Source organism: Lepisma saccharinum, chromosome 26 (genome assembly GCF_977018435.1).
Source record: "Lepisma saccharinum chromosome 26, izLepSacc3.1, whole genome shotgun sequence".
In the NCBI taxonomy this organism is placed as follows: Eukaryota; Metazoa; Arthropoda; class Insecta; order Zygentoma; family Lepismatidae; genus Lepisma; species Lepisma saccharinum.
Genome location: NC_139254.1, coordinates 54278217 through 54297861, shown reverse-complemented (window position 1 = coordinate 54297861; position 19645 = coordinate 54278217). Strand labels below are relative to the sequence as shown.

At 41.1% G+C, this 19645-nt stretch overlaps 1 protein-coding gene across 1 annotated transcript; it reads left to right on the top strand.

Moving 5' to 3' along the window:
* The first annotated feature begins 7180 nt into the window (after window positions 1-7180).
* LOC145979669 (adhesion G protein-coupled receptor L3-like) lies at window positions 7181-18047 on the top strand. The gene is made up of 6 exons (XM_083112634.1): window positions 7181-7532; window positions 8206-8386; window positions 12332-12650; window positions 14346-14465; window positions 15863-16183; window positions 17931-18047. The coding sequence occupies exons 1-6, from the start codon at window positions 7181-7183 to the stop codon at window positions 18045-18047; spliced, it is 1410 nt and encodes a 469-aa protein (XP_082968760.1).
* Window positions 18048-19645: the final 1598 nt, after the last annotated feature.

The window sequence follows — 19645 nt, the reverse complement described above, 5'->3', positions numbered from 1 at the left end:
GGAGAGCACCACGCCAACTACTACTCCAACGGACACCACCACGGAGAGCACCACGCCAACTACTACTCCAACGGACACCACCACGGAGAGCACCACGCCAACTACTACTCCAACGGACACCACCACGGAGAGCACCACGCCAACTACTACTCCAACGGACACCACCACGGAGAGCACCACGCCAACTACTACTCCAACGGACACCACCACGGAGAGCACCACGCCAACTACTACTCCAACGGACACCACCACGGAGAGCACCACGCCAACTACTACTCCAACGGACACCACCACGGAGAGCACCACGCCAACTACTACTCCAACGGACACCACCACGGAGAGCACCACGCCAACTACTACTCCAACGGACACCACCACGGAGAGCACCACGCCAACTACTACTCCAACGGACACCACCACGGAGAGCACCACGCCAACTACTACTCCAACGGACACCACCACGGAGAGCACCACGCCAACTACTACTCCAACGGACACCACCACGGAGAGCACCACGCCAACTACTACTCCAACGGACACCACCACGGAGAGCACCACGCCAACTACTACTCCAACGGACACCACCACGGAGAGCACCACGCCAACTACTACTCCAACGGACACCACCACGGAGAGCACCACGCCAACTACTACTCCAACGGACACCACCACGGAGAGCACCACGCCAACTACTACTCCAACGGACACCACCACGGAGAGCACCACGCCAACTACTACTCCAACGGACACCACCACGGAGAGCACCACGCCAACTACTACTCCAACGGACACCACCACGGAGAGCACCACGCCAACTACTACTCCAACGGACACCACCACGGAGAGCACCACGCCAACTACTACTCCAACGGACACCACCACGGAGAGCACCACGCCAACTACTACTCCAACGGACACCACCACGGAGAGCACCACGCCAACTACTACTCCAACGGACACCACCACGGAGAGCACCACGCCAACTACTACTCCAACGGACACCACCACGGAGAGCACCACGCCAACTACTACTCCAACGGACACCACCACGGAGAGCACCACGCCAACTACTACTCCAACGGACACCACTGAGATCAGCACACCCACGACAACTACTGCTCCATCTTTGAACGATGTTCTTTGTCCGTCTATGACAATTGACGGGTACGACCATTATACATGGGACAGTGCACCCCCTGGATCTACATCTAATAAGTGCCCCGCTGGTACAGAAGGAGAGGCTACCTGGCTATGTGGAAGTGATGGAAAGTGGATTACACCTTTTCCTGATCTGAGGTACTTTTCGGCTAGTTTCGAAATACTGTCTTGTTAAGTTTTTTTCATGAGTTCCTAATTTTTAGAGCTGCGATGGTCCAGTCGGTAGGGCGTATGACTGCCATGAAAATCAGGTTTGAAACCCAGGTTTGATTCCCGCTGTGGGTGATCTAATGGCCGGAGCGTGGTGCTGATCAAGTCAACTCCAAAATGGCTCAGATCGAGAATATGTGGGGCCCTACCCTCACATCTCCTAAATGTGCCTTTATGGCACGGTGCTATGTGGGCGGTGAATTTCTAGTACTATCTTTGATGTGTCTAGCAGAGATAGATCAATCAATCTCAAATCTCTAATTATTTTCAAATCACAATATTTATTGTTTTGTTGAAGCCACAGTTCATATGCAAAACTTTTTTTCACGCGCTTCTCGTCCCTCGGTGCGTTCAGCGGCCTAGCTCGCTCTTTCTCCGCCTCACAGTTCCAGGTAGAAACGGGTTTTCGAAGGGAAAGGGAAGATTTCTGCCTCTACCTCCCTTGCTCCCTCGCCCCCGCTCCAATGGTTGAAAGCCCGTGCTTTCAGGTCCTCCACTCGATCTCCTATAGGACAGATAGGGGATTGGATTCCCTTCGCTTCCTTTGTAAATCCTCTAATGAACTAAGGCGAAATTTTTCTGCAGTACTTCTGTCCTCTGTATTTACACTACTTTTTACACGTTGTACAATATGTATGTACCTATATAATATGGGATGTACTTTTATCATTTATGCAATTCGAACGTCTTATGTGCAGACAAAATTTTATGCTTTTTTAAAAAATATGGAATATATAATGATTAAATAACAAATATTTGCTCACGCCCTCTCTTGCTCTCGTTTTAGTAGTGTTTTATTTAAGTATACTAATCTCTTGGCCTCCAATAAAAAAATGGATAAGCTAAACAATCATAAATACGGATGTACTTATTTGGGCAAGAGAACGCGCGTTCTAATTCTTGTTGTTGGTTTGGTTTATTTTACTTCGCTTTTCTGCCACATTTGGTTATCGCGAAAATGGGGATGAGTGATGATATGATGAAACTGATGAAGGGACCTCACAATGAACAATTCAGGCCGGGATTCGTGACGAGCGTGCATTCTTGTTCTTATGTGTTGTACTCTGCCTGCAGTGAATAATGAGAAAATTAGAAATGAAAAATGTATCCCAGAACTCAAAAAGCCAAATGAATATCATTGAAGAAAGTAGAAAAATGGTTTCTTTAAACGTGTGTTTTGTTACCCATCGCTTTTTCTATCTGTATAGATTTAATCGGAATAAGTAGCTAAGAGCTTGGAAAGTCGTGAGGGACAATCATAAACAGAGAATTCTAGGCTCCTGATTTCACAGTGCCCTGCAGATGAACTGGGAGGAAATTATTTGTATTTTCTTCTCTCTTCCATCGCTTTACCTAATTTCTGCCATGACGATGAACGTTGATTAAATTAAACGGGTGAAGAGTGGTTGCAAATAAACACTCATGCAAAGCCCAGGGCTCGAGCCCGGACCCTTCAGTAAAGAGATCGCGAGATGGGGAAATTATGGAAATCAAGCAATGCAAAATTTTTGAAAAAACGTTAATCATATATAAAGACGGTATTTCAAAAATTCAATTGAAAATTACTACTCAGGAGAAATGCAGTTTGCTTTACCGATACCCACGTATCCGAATGGTTAGCGCCTTTCTCACATGTTTGTTGTCGGTCGACCTCCGTGGGGGAGTGGAAGTGGTCCCGGATCTGTACCCGATTGAGGCATACAGTGGTTCGGATCCCACATTAAACTATAGGTCTAGTCCCGATTAGCCTTTCTGTGTATAAAGTGGACTTAAAACGTGAAATCAACCATCAAATCAACCAACCGGGGGGGGAGTGGTTACCACAGCGCGCTACAACACCAGGAGTTCCTGGTTCGAGACCCTACCTGGACATGGGTGTTCTTTGTGTTTGTCCCTTCATTAATTTTGTCGTATCATCTTACCGATTAACCAAATGTATAAAAAAGCGAATCAAATAAAATCATTCATTGATTGATTGTTTGATTTGGTTTATTTTACTTCGCTTTCCATATTTGGCTAATCGCGAAGACGATATGATAAAATTGATGAAGGGCAAGGGACACACAAAGATCACCCATTGCCAAGCCGAGATTCAAACCCGGCATCTCTGGCTCAGTAGTCAAATCAAATCGTTTTTGATTTTCGAAAGTGGGTGGAAGTTATGTATACAATTTTTTGTAGTCATTCCTAACTTTGCAATTTTTCCTGTATTTGACGTTCTTCTTTTAGGAATACTGGGCCCTAAAAAGGGGGGGCGTTATGGCCCGTTGGGCACGACACTCATTGCTACCCCAAGTGTCGACGTCACCGCACGTCACTGGCTTTTACATTTATAAGTTTGATTTAGTCGAAAATTCCGTATCGAAAGCTGGGAAGACACGAATTCTCTAGCAACTCTCTGCTCACACATTATGCTATGTTCTGGCCGGATGATAGCAAGTCTTGGACCTTGCTTTTCTGACTCCCGTGTATTGAACCTCCTTCAGTCTTCCGCCAAATTATTGGTAGTCCATGCAGGGTATTGATGAACATTCTCAAAATGAAATCGCCTATTTTCGTGGCGGAGTGGTTAGCTTAGAGCTCTTCAAAGCCAGTGGTTCTCTGGTTTATTATGGATGGCTTTAGTGTTTGAAGCTTTTGCTGATTTGGGAATTATACAGGGTGTCATTTTAATGGCGCCCACGGACAACAGAAACGTATAGAGTACATCAAAACAAACAACTTTTCTCAGTACAGTCGATCAAAAAAGCCCGTTTTGCTGCCTGAATGCTGGCAACCCTACACAACATTTGATTGCGTTTGAGACGTCATTTCCTGTCGTGAAGCGATGCGTTCCAAGGTTGCCAGGAACACACATATTCTGGGAAAATGACATAGCTACAATCAGACACATTATGTACCGTAAAAGAAAGCGAGAAAACGCATTATGTAACCCAATAGGAAGTGAAACAACTATACGAAAAAGGGTAGAAAAGAATGTATTCAAAAGGAAGTGAAATTATCGAATTTCATCTCAGCATACATGTCAAATATTTGCAAATCTCGTTTCAATGTTGGCATCTACAGTTTAGTCTATCCACTTCGTCCTTCTGATACTGGTTGTCTGTGACACACTGAACAGTTGACAAAATAGTAAATGAAAGAACTCAAAATTCCAAAGATAAGTAACACATAATGTAATCTATGTATATTCACGGCATTATGTGGCAAGGGAAAAATGGTTGAAAATAAGTAGTAGTAATTATGTATGCACCGGATACACACGTGATAGTTTGCAACTCTGAACATGGCAGTATATTTGCTGCTGATTCTTATGTTTTTACTGTGCTTGTACGTCTTTTAGCCATAATGTGAACCTCGGATGCTTCCGTTATCAGCACCACAATACAACAACACATGTATCGGGACAAATTGATATACAAACCTGTAGATATCAACCTTGTAACGAGATTTGTAAATATTTGACATGTAGTTGGGCGTAAACAGCCAGATGTAAAATGTAAGTCCAATAAAATTTGTTGTAGAATATGATTATAATTGGTTGACATGTAGGCTAAGAAACTGAATCTGATATTACCACTTCATTTTGAATACGTTGTCTTTCTACAATTTTTCGTGTTGTTGGCCCTTCTCCTGGGATGACTACTGGTCTCCTGTCTGGTAGGCCGTGTTACCCTGGATGTTCGGTGTACTAGACGCGTTCGTATCTTCGTTTTACAGCTCATAATGTTGTTGGTAGTATGTCATTTTTCACAAAATTTGTGTGTTCCTTGCAACACTTCCATGCACTGTTTCGCTGCAGGAAATGACTTCACGGATGCGATCCAATGTTGTCTTGGGTTGCCAGCATTCAGGCGGCGAAACGGGCTTTTTTGAACCATTGTAGCGTCGAAAGAACACACCAACGAGAAAAATGTTACTTAGAAAAGTTGATTGTTTTGATGTTCTCTATACGTTTCTGTGGTCCGTGGCGGCCATTAAAATGACACCCTGTATATGTTGTATAAGTCGCTTGACTACGGCATCCCTATACTCTGTCACGGGAATCTCTGGAGCGAGAGAACGATAACAAGTCTTTGCGCAAGTAGTGACCCGAGAGTACTGGACCAATTAAGAAGTGAGAAGGAACGGGATTGCGTGGAGGGGAAAGCGACAGAAATTACCAGCCCTTGCAGCAGAGTGTACTGCTTCGCTCCACACATTCACTGTCTCCCATTCTCTGCCATCATGCGCAGTTTTGCTCCAGAGATACGCGGGATAGACTACAGAGACGAGGAGAATGTGTCCCGACTGGTGACAACCGTTACGCCTTCATGTGCTCGCAAAGCAAACCACGCAATGCTGATCTGACATCAATTCTCTAGGGCTTTTAACTACACTTATTCTAACCCTACGTGGACCTCCCCGATGGCGCAGTGGTAGCGTCGTTGCCTTTTAATCAAGGGGTCCCGGGTTCGATGCCCGGTGGAGGTACAAGTGGTTCGGATCCCACTTTAAACTGTAGGTCCAGTCCCGATTAGCCTTTCTGTGCATAAAGTGGACTTAAAACAACAACTCAAATCAACAACCAATCTAACCCCACGTTTCTAGAGAGTATCTCTTCTCCCGTCTTCAGGTAAACTAATTCCTATTTGCCATTGGTAGAGATGAACTACAACAGATGTGATTTTACTACAAATCCAATGCGATAACCAACTTCTGCACAGCACCAATCGGAATTTCCTCCTAATTTTTGCGCCGATTACGATACAATTTGCAAAATTTTGAGAAGCGGACCATATTTGCTTAAGTTCTACAGTGAGATGATTTATAGGTAGTGTGATCAATTTACACTAACTAGTGGCGTGCTGAAGGAGGTTAGTGGGTGTCATAACTTCTCTTTGGTCCAGTATTACTCAAAATAAAGAACGTCAAAGGCAAGAAAGGTGGCAAAATGAGGGCAGACTAGAAAAAAGTATCGTAACATTTTCGAAAATACTGGGCACGTCACTGCCACCAACATTCGGAGAATTATTAGATCTCATTTTTAGGTAACATTTTCCAAGAGAAAAGTAATGATTTTGAAATTAATGAAGAGGGTTCTTCTTGTTCCGAAAGGTATATTAGGCTGAGTTCTGATGAAGCAAAGCAAATGGCGGGTGAATTGGCGTGGGAACATTCTGTATTGAAGGAGACGGTGTTCAATGAGTTGTTGAGTTGATGTTTTAAGTCCATTTTATGAACAGTATGGCTAATCGTTAATGGACCTACAGTTTAAAGTGGGATCGAAACCACTATGTGCTTCCACCGGGTATCGAACCCGGGATCCCTTGATTACAAGGCGACGACGCTACCACTGCGGATGTTCAATGAATAACTACAATAAAAAATATTTGCATTACAGATTTATTTGGGTTCTACGTGCGAATGTGCGAATAGACAGAAGCCGCTACTGCTTCATACTTCCTAATTTCTTTTTGACTCTTTTTATCTCTATTCTTATAAATCTCTTTCTCTCCTCTTTTCTACTACTTTCCCCCTTAGTTCTCTCTTTCCATAATACTTATTTGGTTTGTTCTATATCTTCCTGTCTCAAATATTTCTTACTTCTCTCCTCAGTTTTTCACTTGATAGAGTTCATTGCTTCTTAATTAATTTCTGCATCATCATCTTTGTTCATCCGTGACTCATATTTGGTTTCTGTCATCTGACCTTCCTCGCATTAGTCCAATTTGAACCCCCCGCTTTCACTAATTTCTAATATCTTTGCAGTGGCTGTACATCTGAAGCTGTAAACAACGTAATTAATACTAATTTAACTGACTACGACAATATGGCGGACGCAGTGGGAGCTCTGAATAGTGTGGTTTCTCCTGATACCTCACTCACCTCTGGCGACTTGGCCAACATTGTGGACAGAATAGACGAAGTGTTGCAAGCGCAGGAGTCCCAACTGCAAGACGCCAACACAACTTACGCTACCGATCTAGCTCTCACTTACACCGAAGCGTCCACCAAGCTGGTCAGCGACACTCTGAACCAGGTGACCAGCTGGCTCGGCCTTCCTGAAGACAAAAGGAAGGAGAAGTTGTCCAACCTGCAGAGCACCATCGACAAAACGGCGGATCTTCTCACGCGCTATCTTGGAGAAGAGGGCTCCCAAAACTTCACCAGCGATAATTTCGGTACGTTTTTAACTGTTCTAAAACTCTTTTATGGTAACTTATTAGAATGACGTCAAAATACTATTTTTCATTGTATTCCATGACAATTTTGGTGCATTTGTGTCAATACGGCAGTGTACCCTCTCGCTAAAAACGTGTCGGAAAAAGTATGAGGTACAGTTAATAATGAACACAACAATATAGCTAGTTCCTATTGAGATGGTGGAAAAAATTATGAAAGAAAGCACTCTTCTGTGACCACTAATGTTCTGAGACATTGATTCTTTGATTTAGTTTATTTTACTTCGCTTTTCTGCCACTTTTGGCTAATCGCGTAGATGAGAATGAATTCTGATTAGATGAGATGGATGAAGGGACAATCGCAAAGGGAAGACGCAACACGAGCTCCTCAGAGAATTATACTGGCTGCACGTCCTCGCTAGTCTGAAAAATGCACTCCAGAGTGCACTACATGGAAGAGATGTTGACAGTTGGGTGTCTCTAGAAAACGTCACCGTAATCTGGAACACATGTAAAACGAAAAACTGCAATCTAATTTCAGGTAAGAGTGTAAGAAGTATAAAGGAAAAACAAAGCCGGTTTATATTACACGGTGCTTTTGTTTGTTAAAATGGTCAGTGTGATTGTTCTCAATGTCCTTAACCTCCAATTCATTGCACTGCTCCTTCTGTAGAAATGACCGTTGAGAAGAGGAAACGCAGCTACTACCAGGACAACCCTCCGGCCTTTCAGAAAGGGGACAACTCGATGCAGCTCCCGAAAGATATTTTTGACTCGATGTCCAACGATTCGGCAGGAGTGTCCTTCGTCTCGTACAAGAACTTCCATTGCTTGATGGACACAGCGTCTGCTTGGTAAGTCACGTAATATTCAAGTATGTTTCTACTTTAACTATCAGGTAGCCGAAAGGTTTATACATTTTTCGTTCTGAAACACAACAATGTCACATGAGTAACTAAATGCATGATTGGAACAAAAATATGTCTCGCTATCTCTCTCTCTCTCTATCTTCATCAATCTCTCTCCGCCTCTAAATCTCTCTCCACCAACATCTCCTTTTGTACCAATCTACTATATCCCTCTGTCTCTATCACTATCTATCTCCATCTCTATTTCTATCCCTATCTCTCTATCAATCCCAGTTTCGTTATCTCCATCTCTCTCTTGATATCTGTCTTTGTATATTTCCCTCAATATCACTTCTTTCTCCATCTTCCATTATCTCTATCTTCATATCTCTACAAACCTATCATCAACCCTGTCTCTATCACTCTCTATTTCTCTTTCTATTTCTTAATTTTCATCTCTATTTATTTCCCTGTCTCTCTCTATCTCTCTCTACCTTTCCCTATCCTCCTCTTTTCATCTATCTGCTCTTTGTCTCTCTATCATTTTCTCTCTCTCTCTCTCTCTCTCTCTCTCTCTCTCTCTCTCTCTCTCTCTCTCTCTCTCTCTAGCTCTATATATTTCTATCTCTCTGTATGTTTCTCTCTATCTTGTTACGTACCCAATAGGCCTAATACGTGTAAATAGTTACGGATGTTAAACAGAGATGGCAGCACAAGGCGTGCAAGAAAGAAGATCGCTGTGTTGTAAATAAATGATAGTGTAAATAGATGCCAAAGTAAATTAGAGAGATAAACAATGATGGAATAGAATGTAAGATAAAAAGAAAAGATATAAGGAGGACAAATTAACAAGAATGCATGTGAAATTAACAACATGCTCATATGCATGCATATACGAAATCTAAAGAAGTGAAAACACTGATATAAATTTGGGTCTGCGAACAGATTCCTATGTCTGTTGGCTTATTACGATCCCCATTGTGGAAATTTTGACACACCAGTGGCGGCGCGTTCTAGTCGTGATCCACAACACTTTTTTTGATGCGCGGCACCGACTCGGCTGCGCATTTTTAACCGTTGCACCGAGTCTACCTTTTGTCGCAATTATTAGTGGCAGAGCTTTCTAATCGACGCCCAAAAGAGGAATATTAGTATTTTGTTAATGCCCAAAGTCAGAGGAAAGAGAGCAGGGGAAAAGGTCAAGAATTCCTAAATCGGCGTAGAACTGAAACCGGTCGTGAAGATATTAATCCTCCATCTCAATGTAATAATCCTCTCGGACTTGGCGTTAGTGGTAAAAAAGATAGTGATTATTAGAGCCCGGAAGTTTGGCAAAATGCCTCTTTTTATCTACTGCATATATTGATAAAATTTTTCCGGATATACGTTTTTTATGTTGTTTCGAATGTTTTAGAAGCCTTTTCATTTTGCCTATTTTGCCTATTTGGGACCCCACTGCCTATTTTTAATTATAATGCCTTTTTTTGCCTTTTTCAACGAAATTTGACCATTTTTTTTAAAAAAAATGTGTAGCCTATATAAATTATTTTTCTCCCAAAAAACGTTGTTGGCATTTATTTTTCTTCCGTTTATTATGTGAATAATTTTCGCCTTATTTAAGTAATATTGAACTCATGCATGTTTCAACATTGCTGAAGGAGAAAAGTGTGAGAAAAATGTATTTCATGCTCAGTTAGGATATTGCCTTTCGGTTAACATTTCCTTGTGCATGATTGACTGCTGAAGTGGACAGGTTGATTTCGAACACAAAGAAGATATTTCTGAAATATACCTCTCGAACCCGAAAATTTAAGGAAGTTGCATCTGAGCTTAGTTTACCTCCGCAACCAGTCTTGACCAGATGGGGAGCCTGGATATCAGCAGCTATATATTATGCTAACAACCTTGAAAAAATGAGTGAGGTGATAGATGCTCTTCCAGAAAATGAAGCGGCTTCAATTCATGAAGTGAAAAAACTCCTGTGCTATTCAAGTTTATTTTTACACATTATGGTGCATTGCCAAAGACAATTACAATTATAGCATCCATGAAAATCTACGAGGAATCTATGCAGCAGATGATGGAAGTGCTAGGAGAAAAGGGGTCAGCTGTTGTGGAAAAGTGCAAATGGGTAGTGAGTGCAAATGAGGACTTGAAACAATTTAAACAATTTGTGATATTCTAAAAGGTGAAAATGCTGTTGCCAAAATGAGTCTAGCTACATTAGCTTGTTTTATGTATGCTCAAATAACTTCTGTCGAAGTAGAAAGATCATTTTCTATTATGAAAAACATTCTCTCTGACAGACTACTATCAATGAATGTTGAGAACTTTAAAAAACAGCTTGTAGTTATGTGCAATCAAGACGGAGAAAATTGAAATGCTCTTCCCAATGTAGATTTTAACATGTTGCCAGAAATTATAGATAAAAGTAAGCGACTTCCAAATGTGCCATTTTTTCGGTTTATTTTGCCTTTTTTTTTCATTTTTTGTGCCTATTTTCCACATTATAAATGCCTTTTTGCCTGCCTATTTTAACGAAAATAAATGCCTGAACTTCCGGGCTCTAGTGATTATAGACTCACGGAAATCGAATTCGGCGAAAGATTGAAACATATCTACGAGAATCAGTGGAACAAAAGACCCGCGATCGAGGAAATACACAAGAGCCAAAATCCAGAAGGAAGACCAGATCGCGATCCAGAAGGATGTCTAGACCAAGCTCCCGAAGAAGACCAGGTGCAGAAGGAGGTCCAGAAGGAAGTCCCCTACCGTGGATAAAGAAAATAAAGTTTATCGCGGAAGAAGAGGGATATCGATCAAGACAAAAGTTGTTAACGTTGACTCGATGAAGTAATAAGAACTTTGAACTAAGATGGAAGTAACTATGTAAATATCTAAATTCGTTGTGAAAGTCCAATTATCTTTATATGAATATATTCTCACGTGTTCTCAACTATAATCTTAATGTAAATAAAAGAAAGATATAATACAATTTCTTAACTGTCTCCACTGGTTCACTTTCCAAAAAAAAAAAAAAAAACCTGTAAATATGAGCCGTGGTATAAAGAATTAGCACCTTAAGGAGTTAGCAATCTTTATATTTCTATTTCTGTCTATTTGTATATCTCTATCAGTCTCTCTCTCTCTCTCTCTCTCTCTCTCTCTCTTTCCTATATATTAAAACATTTATATTTTCTAATTGCACATAAACGTGACGTCCCACGATTTTCAGTATCTCACCTAACGACACATTGGATATAATGCTCGTTACTCGATTTGTCATGATGAGTGCATGTCTTCTGTCAGTGGTTCTCTGTGTTGCCACAGCTCCTCAGACTCAGGTACGCCATACCTGCACGACCAACGGCGGGTAGACCATTTGCCAATCGTCCAGATTCGTTTACAGAACTAGGGAAGGTACCATAAATATAAAAACGTCAGAACAGTTGCACATCCAGGACAAAAAAATTAATCACTCCAACCAGAACGTCCTTAATAGTCGGTGACACCACCCCGGGCTTGGATCACTGCATGAATCCGCTGCGGTAGGGATGCTAGTAGGGTGCGGAAATATGTTTTGGAGTAACTCCTGGCGACTTTGACACCGATCTGTAGCTACAAAACGTGCAACATGGTGACGATCCCTGTCGGTCATAAACGTTTTTCGGCCACAGTTACGACGCAGATTTGAGGTTTATTTCGTGGTACACCATTCCTTGTACACCTTCTTGACTGTCCGCTCAATTCTCTACTTGTCCACCAGAACAAAGACGCCCACGTCTTACCTAGGATTCGAGCCCGGTATCCTTTGTGTCCAGGCTCCGCCATGGTTGCCGACAGAACTGAACTGTGGAGACTCTTAGCAGTAAATAAATAAAACAATGTATTACGCTAAATCTCATCGTATTCCCGCATTCTCTTATACTTTCTTTCTTTTCCCTCCTTTAGCAAAAGCACATCCCGTCCGCAAACCGCCAACGAGGCTGGGTCCTCGAACGAGCAGTTCCTCAACTCTTACGTCATTGGAGCCAGCGTGGCCGGACACAAAGTGACGGATCTCTCGGCCAAGGTGCAGCTGAAGATGAAGCCTCTCCTTGGATCCTCCAGCGGCCGGCTGTCAGCGCCCTCCTGTCACTACTGGGAGCCCAACATCAACTCCTGGAGCGAGGCGGGATGCGAACTCAAGAGCTACGACGACACCGGAGTGGTTTGCGAATGCAACCATCTCACCAATTTTGCTTTTCTGGTTAACTTCCTTGATCCTCCCGTAAGTATTACTTTCCATCTCACCAATTTTGCTTTTCTGGTTAACTTTCTTGATCCTCCCGTAAGTATTACTTTCCATCTCACCAATTTTGCTTTTCTGGTTAACTTCCTTGATCCTCCAGTATGTATTACTTTCCATCTCACCAATTTTGCTTTTCTGGTTAACTTCCTTGATCCTCCCTTAAGTATTACTTTCCATCTCACTAATTTTGCTTTTCTGGTTAACTTCCTTGATCCTCCAGTATGTATTACTTTCCATATCACCAATTTTGCTTTTCTGGTTAACTTCCTTGATCCTCCCGTAAGTATTTCTTTCCATCTCACCAATTTTGCTTTTCTGGTTAACTTCCTTGATCCTCCCGTAAGTATTACTTTCCATCTCACCAATTTTGCTTTTCTGGTTAACTTCCTTGATCCTCCCTTAAGTATTACTTTCCATCTCACCAATTTTGCTTTTCTGGTTAACTTCCTTGATCCTCCCTTAAGTATTACTTTCCATCTCACCAAGTTTGCTTTTCTGGTTAACTTCCTTGATCCTCCCGTAAGTATTACTTTCCATCTCACCAATTTTGCTTTTCTGGTTAACTTCCTTGATCCTCCCTTAAGTATTACTTTCCATCTCACCAAGTTTGCTTTTCTGGTTAACTTCCTTGATCCTCCCTTAAGTATTACTTTCCATCTCACCAATTTTACTTTTCTGGTTAACTTCCTTGATCCTCCAGTATGTATTTCTTTCCATCTCACCAATTTTGCTTTTCTGGTTAACTTTCTTCATCCTCCCGTAAGTATTACTTTCCATCTCGCCAATTTTACTTTTCTGGTTAACTTTCTTCATCCTCCCGTAAGTATTACTTTCACATTCTAAGCACAATGCAAATTTTCGAATCGACGGCTGGGTTACATGACTCCAGTTTGAACGCATTCCTTTGGTTCCCTGTGTTTTAAAAATTAATAACATGCATCGTGTTTCCAGCGCAGTGGTGGCTGGTGGTCTGGCTGCATGGATGTGCACTTCAGCGCTGATAATAGTGAATAAGGAGCATAACAATATTTGCATACACCAAACAAAGAAGCCGAACTGACTACCTGACATAAAACAGTACTCACTCAGTCACACTGGCCTGTTTCGTACTTTATAATTTGTCTTTCCCTTCCCCCGTATCCGTGCAGGAGTTGCACGCTTTGTAGCTAACTTCCCTCCCTTAGTTTATTCTCTACAAATGCAAGACCCAGTTTTCGCTTTCAGTTGTCCTCCCCCCCCCCCCGCACCCCCTCTCTCTCTTTCCCATATTTCTTGCCCCGCTCGAAACAAGCTCAAATGGTGATAATACCATTGAAATTCTTCTTTGTAAAAAAATCTCTTAATTTGCCGTGGTGTAACACGATCTCAAATGGAGCGGGGTTGCAACACTACATTCCAGCGCATGAGTGTTGATAGTAACACTCGTGGTTTTGTGCGAATGAAGTCCCTATAACACAAGCCAGAAGAGGAAACCGGTTTTCTCTACGCTCTTGCTGCCGACAGCGTCAGATCACCGACGCAAATCGAAATGTGTTCGCGAGCGCACTGTTGCCAGTGTACTCGAAAGACCGAGGCAGACCTGCTCAAGCGAAGCATATGGCATGTGAAGTGGCATATGTTTTGAAGAATCTATTGTTCAATGAATAACTTAATAACTATTATTTGCATTTACAGATTAATTTAGGTGTGTACGTGCGAATAGGCAGAAACAGCTACTGCTTCCAGGGAGATAACAGCTCGTGGGAGCTGTCTGCTTCTCGGGTGTGCAACTTCCTTATAATGGCATTCATCTATGTACCAATTACACACATATACAGTTTCACTTTCGTTTATGCCAATTTTTTTGTTGATTTATATTTGGTTACAATGGGCAGAATTATAGAATTCAACCGACTTGAAAGAACAAAAAATAAGAGCATTATTTATACTTTTCTAGGGAGCATTACTACAGTGAAAAGCAATAAGAAAAACCATGTCCATATCCGATTGAGGTTATGTTATTTCATTACGAAATATTTATATGTAATCATATCCTCGTGAAGAAACCTTGTCTACATTGGGGGATTTAGCGAGAGGGCCAACAGGGCATGTACCCCTTCCCAAAAGGGATGATTAAGTATTATGAAAGGTATTGAGAGGATTATATCATAATGAACAAAAATGTTCGAGCAATCCTTTACCAGACAGTAAAAGAATAATAAAACAAAACGGGACACTGAAATTCCATTCCGTGCGTTGTTGGTTACTCGGCATTAACGTTAACTGTCTCATGCTTGTGACAGTGTCGCCTAAGTATACGAATTCTCAAGTTTGTCGCTCTTTCTTTCTGTAATCATTGCTAGTACAAATAACGTAGACTACTTCTGTTTCACAAAAGTTTTCTAATTGTATCACCGTATAATCAAAGAGTTCTGGGTTTGTTTCTCTGGTTAAGGTACACCGTACCATTGTTTGGTACCACTTTGAAGGTCCAATGCCGATTAGTTAAGCTGACCACAAATTGAACCTAAAACGAAAACTTATAATTATCCTGATATGATTTGTGTGTGTGTGTGTGTGTGTGTGTGTGTGTGTGTGTATGTTTAATATCTAGAAAGATCTCCACATTAAATTTCCAGTATTAGATCTCTCGCATGCTTATAGCATATTCTGTACCCCTCCCAGAAAAAAAATCTATCAGAATATAAAACGAACCCTTGTAATAATCATGATGTAAATTATCTAAGCTATGTTTAATATGTAGCAAATATGCACATTATATTTCCAGTATTAGATCTTTGATTGATTGATTGATTGAATTGGTATTTTAAGTCCACTTTATGCACAATAAGGCTAATCGGGACTGGACCTACAGTTGAAAGTGGGATCCGAACTACTATCTGCCTCCCGGGAATCGAACCCAGTACCCATTGATTACAAGACGCTACCACTGCGCCACCGGGGAGGCCCAGTATTAGATCTTATTTGATCTCTCACATACAGCATATTGTATGCCCCTCGAAGAAAAAAAAGTCTAGATCCCCCTACGCTTCCAATACTGTACTGTCGCGTAGCATTAAGATAATCCTGATTTATGGGAAAAGTTCGTATTATACTTTGAATTGTAGGTTCAGTTCCTATGTTCAGTCTTCACCTTCATTTGAACGAATGCAGTTGATCCTTGTACTAAATGTTGATATTCTGTTACGCAGCCTTCTGTTTCACAGCCTTCTGTTTCGCAGCCTCCGCTTCCTTGGTACATTATACTAGGCACGTCCATAGCAATCGTCTGCTTCGGCCTGTGCCTTCTCTTACTGACGTTCACCAAAGGCCTGAGGAAGGAGAGGGACTCCGTGGTCTGGCACCTCTGCTTCTCGCTGCTGGTCGTCGAAGTGGTCCTGGTCTCCGGGTTGGACAAGAACGACAACCCAGCAGCGTGTACGGCGGTCGCTGCTCTGCTCCATCTCTTCCTGCTCTCCTCCTGTGCCTGGATGGGCTTCGAGAGCTTCAGCGCCGTCAGATACAACAGCAAGGTAAGTGGGAATAATGAGGTATTGAAAAGTTCACGAAATTACAATATTTGGCTTTTACGAGAATCATATTTCAGTATAATGTCCTTGTGATAAAGAACACTCCCTGTTCCCATTATATGTATTAATACTTGAACTCACTTTAGTTATACTGCAAGGGTCCACGTAACGTAAATTGGAAAGCAAACAAAGACAGCAGCCAAGGGTAGTTTAACCAGCAACACCCATGGCCAACCTGATAGACCAGGATCAAGGTCTTCTATTTCATCCCTCCAAGGTGATTTCACCCTTTCCGCCTGACTGTCTAACTTTCAAGGTGCACACGATTGAACACGAATGAAAGTGCAGTTATTTAAAAATGGAAATAATGGAAACAGAACGGGACGTTCGAAACCCCTTAGTGCCAAAGGAGATATTGAACTGTTTGAACAGAAAACTCGGAGCTAATAATGCAGTGGAGGGATGCAACCACAAAACCTACAATGAGTTAGTTAAGCTACAATCTAAGAGTAGCAGACCTCATATAAAGAGCTTAAAATCTGAGGCAAAAAGTTAAATGACATTGTCGGGGAGCGAGCCCTGTTCCGAATTGTATCCAAAAACTTTCGGTGGTTGGGTAGGTGAATTTTTATATAAACTACATGTTTAATGACACACACATATGTTTACATACATTACACATTCCCTGTCACACAGATGACAAGAGATAAAACTGTAGACACAAAACGACGTCATGCAGCCATACTTGCTGCGCACTCGAAGACAAGTGTTGCCAACACGTACTTGGCAAATATAAAGAAAAATGTCTTGGCCGCCATGTTGGATCCAAGTACATTGTGGGGGGCAACAGACATGATTCGTAGGATGGAAATGAACCTGGAAGGCTCTAAAGCTCACGAAGAAATTCGTTTTACTGGGCCAGAGGATAGCGAGGAGCACTAACAAGTGGGAGGAGAGTGATGATATTCCCTAAGTTTTAAGAACAGTGACTTATGATTTGAAATTTGACTAAGCAAAGCTCATAATTTTATAATTAATCAACTAGTTATTGCATTATTAATTGACGAAGATCTTTTCATTTAAGAACTGTACTGTATGTAGTCAATATAAAAAGGCCACACTTTTGTTACTTCGGGGACGACCTTAATATAATGTCGGATTTTATATGTGCTCTAACTGACATGCTTGAATTTGAACTGTAACTTCTAAACCACCAGGACTTCAAGTCTCGAACTGAGTTCTTTTAAATTTTCGGAAAGACCCAGGAAATGTGAAAGGAAGTTGTAGAACCTAAGGTAGAAAAATTTGTTCGCAATTAGGGCACAGCCCTTTCAGGAAATATAGTGTTATTTATGTTCAGGTATCAAGTGTTCGCAAATAGGACGATACCATACAAGCAAATAAACCAAAGGTGCACATAGACATTCGTGATAACATGAACTCATGATCAAAATAAATACAGTAGAACTTCGATTTTACGTTTTTCAGTGGACCAAGATGAAAAACATTAAAATCCAGAAAATTTTACAATATGTTGCTTTTTTGAGATCATGAAGATTGAATGTACAATGCATGAAAATGTAACATCCGCGAACTTAAATTTCGGGTTCTACTTTATATGGATTTAAGCATAAACTGGAAGGCCCACACGATATTTACTCGAGTTAGCAGATACCGCTGTTTTTCTGTTCAACTCATCTATGCTTTCTACATATAGGTACTAGAAATTTATTTATACATATCTTTCTAGGCTTTGGAGACAAAGTCCTCCATATTACAAGCAGTCCTTGCTTATGGACTGCCTCTGATCTTCGTCGCAATAGTATTAGGTGTGACCCAAGGAGACGGGTATGGAACCAGGGAGTAGTAAGTATTTGGAAGACTACCGTAATTTATATTAATAATTAAAAATATGAATTTTTTAGGGCAAATAGTAAAATATGATTAAATGTGGAATAAGTATATCCTCAATAGTTAGAAATGTGCAAAATGAGATAATTCTTGAAATTTTCCTGACGGCGAATGATGAAGAAGCTTTCTCGTGATATCAACCAGCTGATTTCCGGATAGGATTCCGAGCTTTCGAGAGCTGCTTCACTCTTCACTTCTGCCACTTAAAATTAGATTCACATTAGCTCTCGAAAGCTCGGAAATTACCTGGTAGATATCCCGAGAAAACATCTTCATGCAAAATGAGGTTCATAAGATGGGGATATTCTAGGATACTCTGGTTGAGATCTGCTAGACCGGAAATATTACATTTCAACCTCTGCCTTAGCAAAGGTCTCTATACTTACATAGGTGAAGTGAAGAAGCAAAACTGATATGTTAGACAGATATATTTTCTCCTGTGTTTCATATAATAAGACCCCTTAATTTGAAAAAAAAAAAAAAACTCAATTGATTCGAAGCATTGCTTTTCAACTCTCGGTTGATTTAAAACTTATAATCACACATTGGTTTCCCATAATAAACACGTCACAAAATATTGAAAAATTATAAATATACCGATCAAGGTTAGCAATGGAAGGAAATATGAAACAACAGTACAGTGAATGTATTCATTTTCACCTTGCGTATCATCAAAATCTTGATAAATTTTGTATTCTTCCCGCTGAAATAGAAATAAGTCTAGTATCTGTGAATCCAGATTGTTTAGTTCCAGAACGTCCTATGCAGTACATTAGAGGTAACGTGACGGATAACCTGACGAGTACTGTGGTTTAAAGGAACTTCACTTTATTATTTCCAAATATCATGACTCCGCGTTGCAAATAACGAATGCCGTATTTGCAGTATCAGAGCAAGAATAAAACTTTTTACAAAAAATAAAACAATATCATGCTCTACAGAAAAAGGAACTTGTAAGAAAACGTGATAATATCATGATAATGATGTATCCAAGTAGTGTGTGTGTGTTCACTATTTGCAGTACACACACACGCTTCACACATAGGGTAAATACGTACACGTATGTTCTGCAAGTATACAGTCGAGTCAATAAATTGTTGGCTCAAAACTTGCATGTGCGGCTCAATGACGAAGTAAGTATACATTACTTATTAAGGGAAACAAGTCAAATGAATTATTATTATTCTTTCCTGGCCCTACAGTCCATCACAAACCCTGGCCTCCTTCAGAATCTTCAGCCATCCATCTCTATTCACAGCCTTCCATCTCCAGCTCCTAATTCCCAGCACACTCAGGTCCTCTTTCATCGAATCAACCCACCTTAAAGGTGGTATTCCTACTTTTCTTCTCATCCATATTCGTAAATATGATCCTTTTGCACACCCTATATCCTGATAAAGCTGATATAGTTCCATATTATATCTTCTTCTCCATAATCCATTTTCATATATCGGCCCATAGATCCTCCTCAGAATCTGCCTTTCAAAGCTTCCGATCATTGACTTAGACTTCTTGGTTATTATCTATGATTCACATCCATACATTAAAATAGGT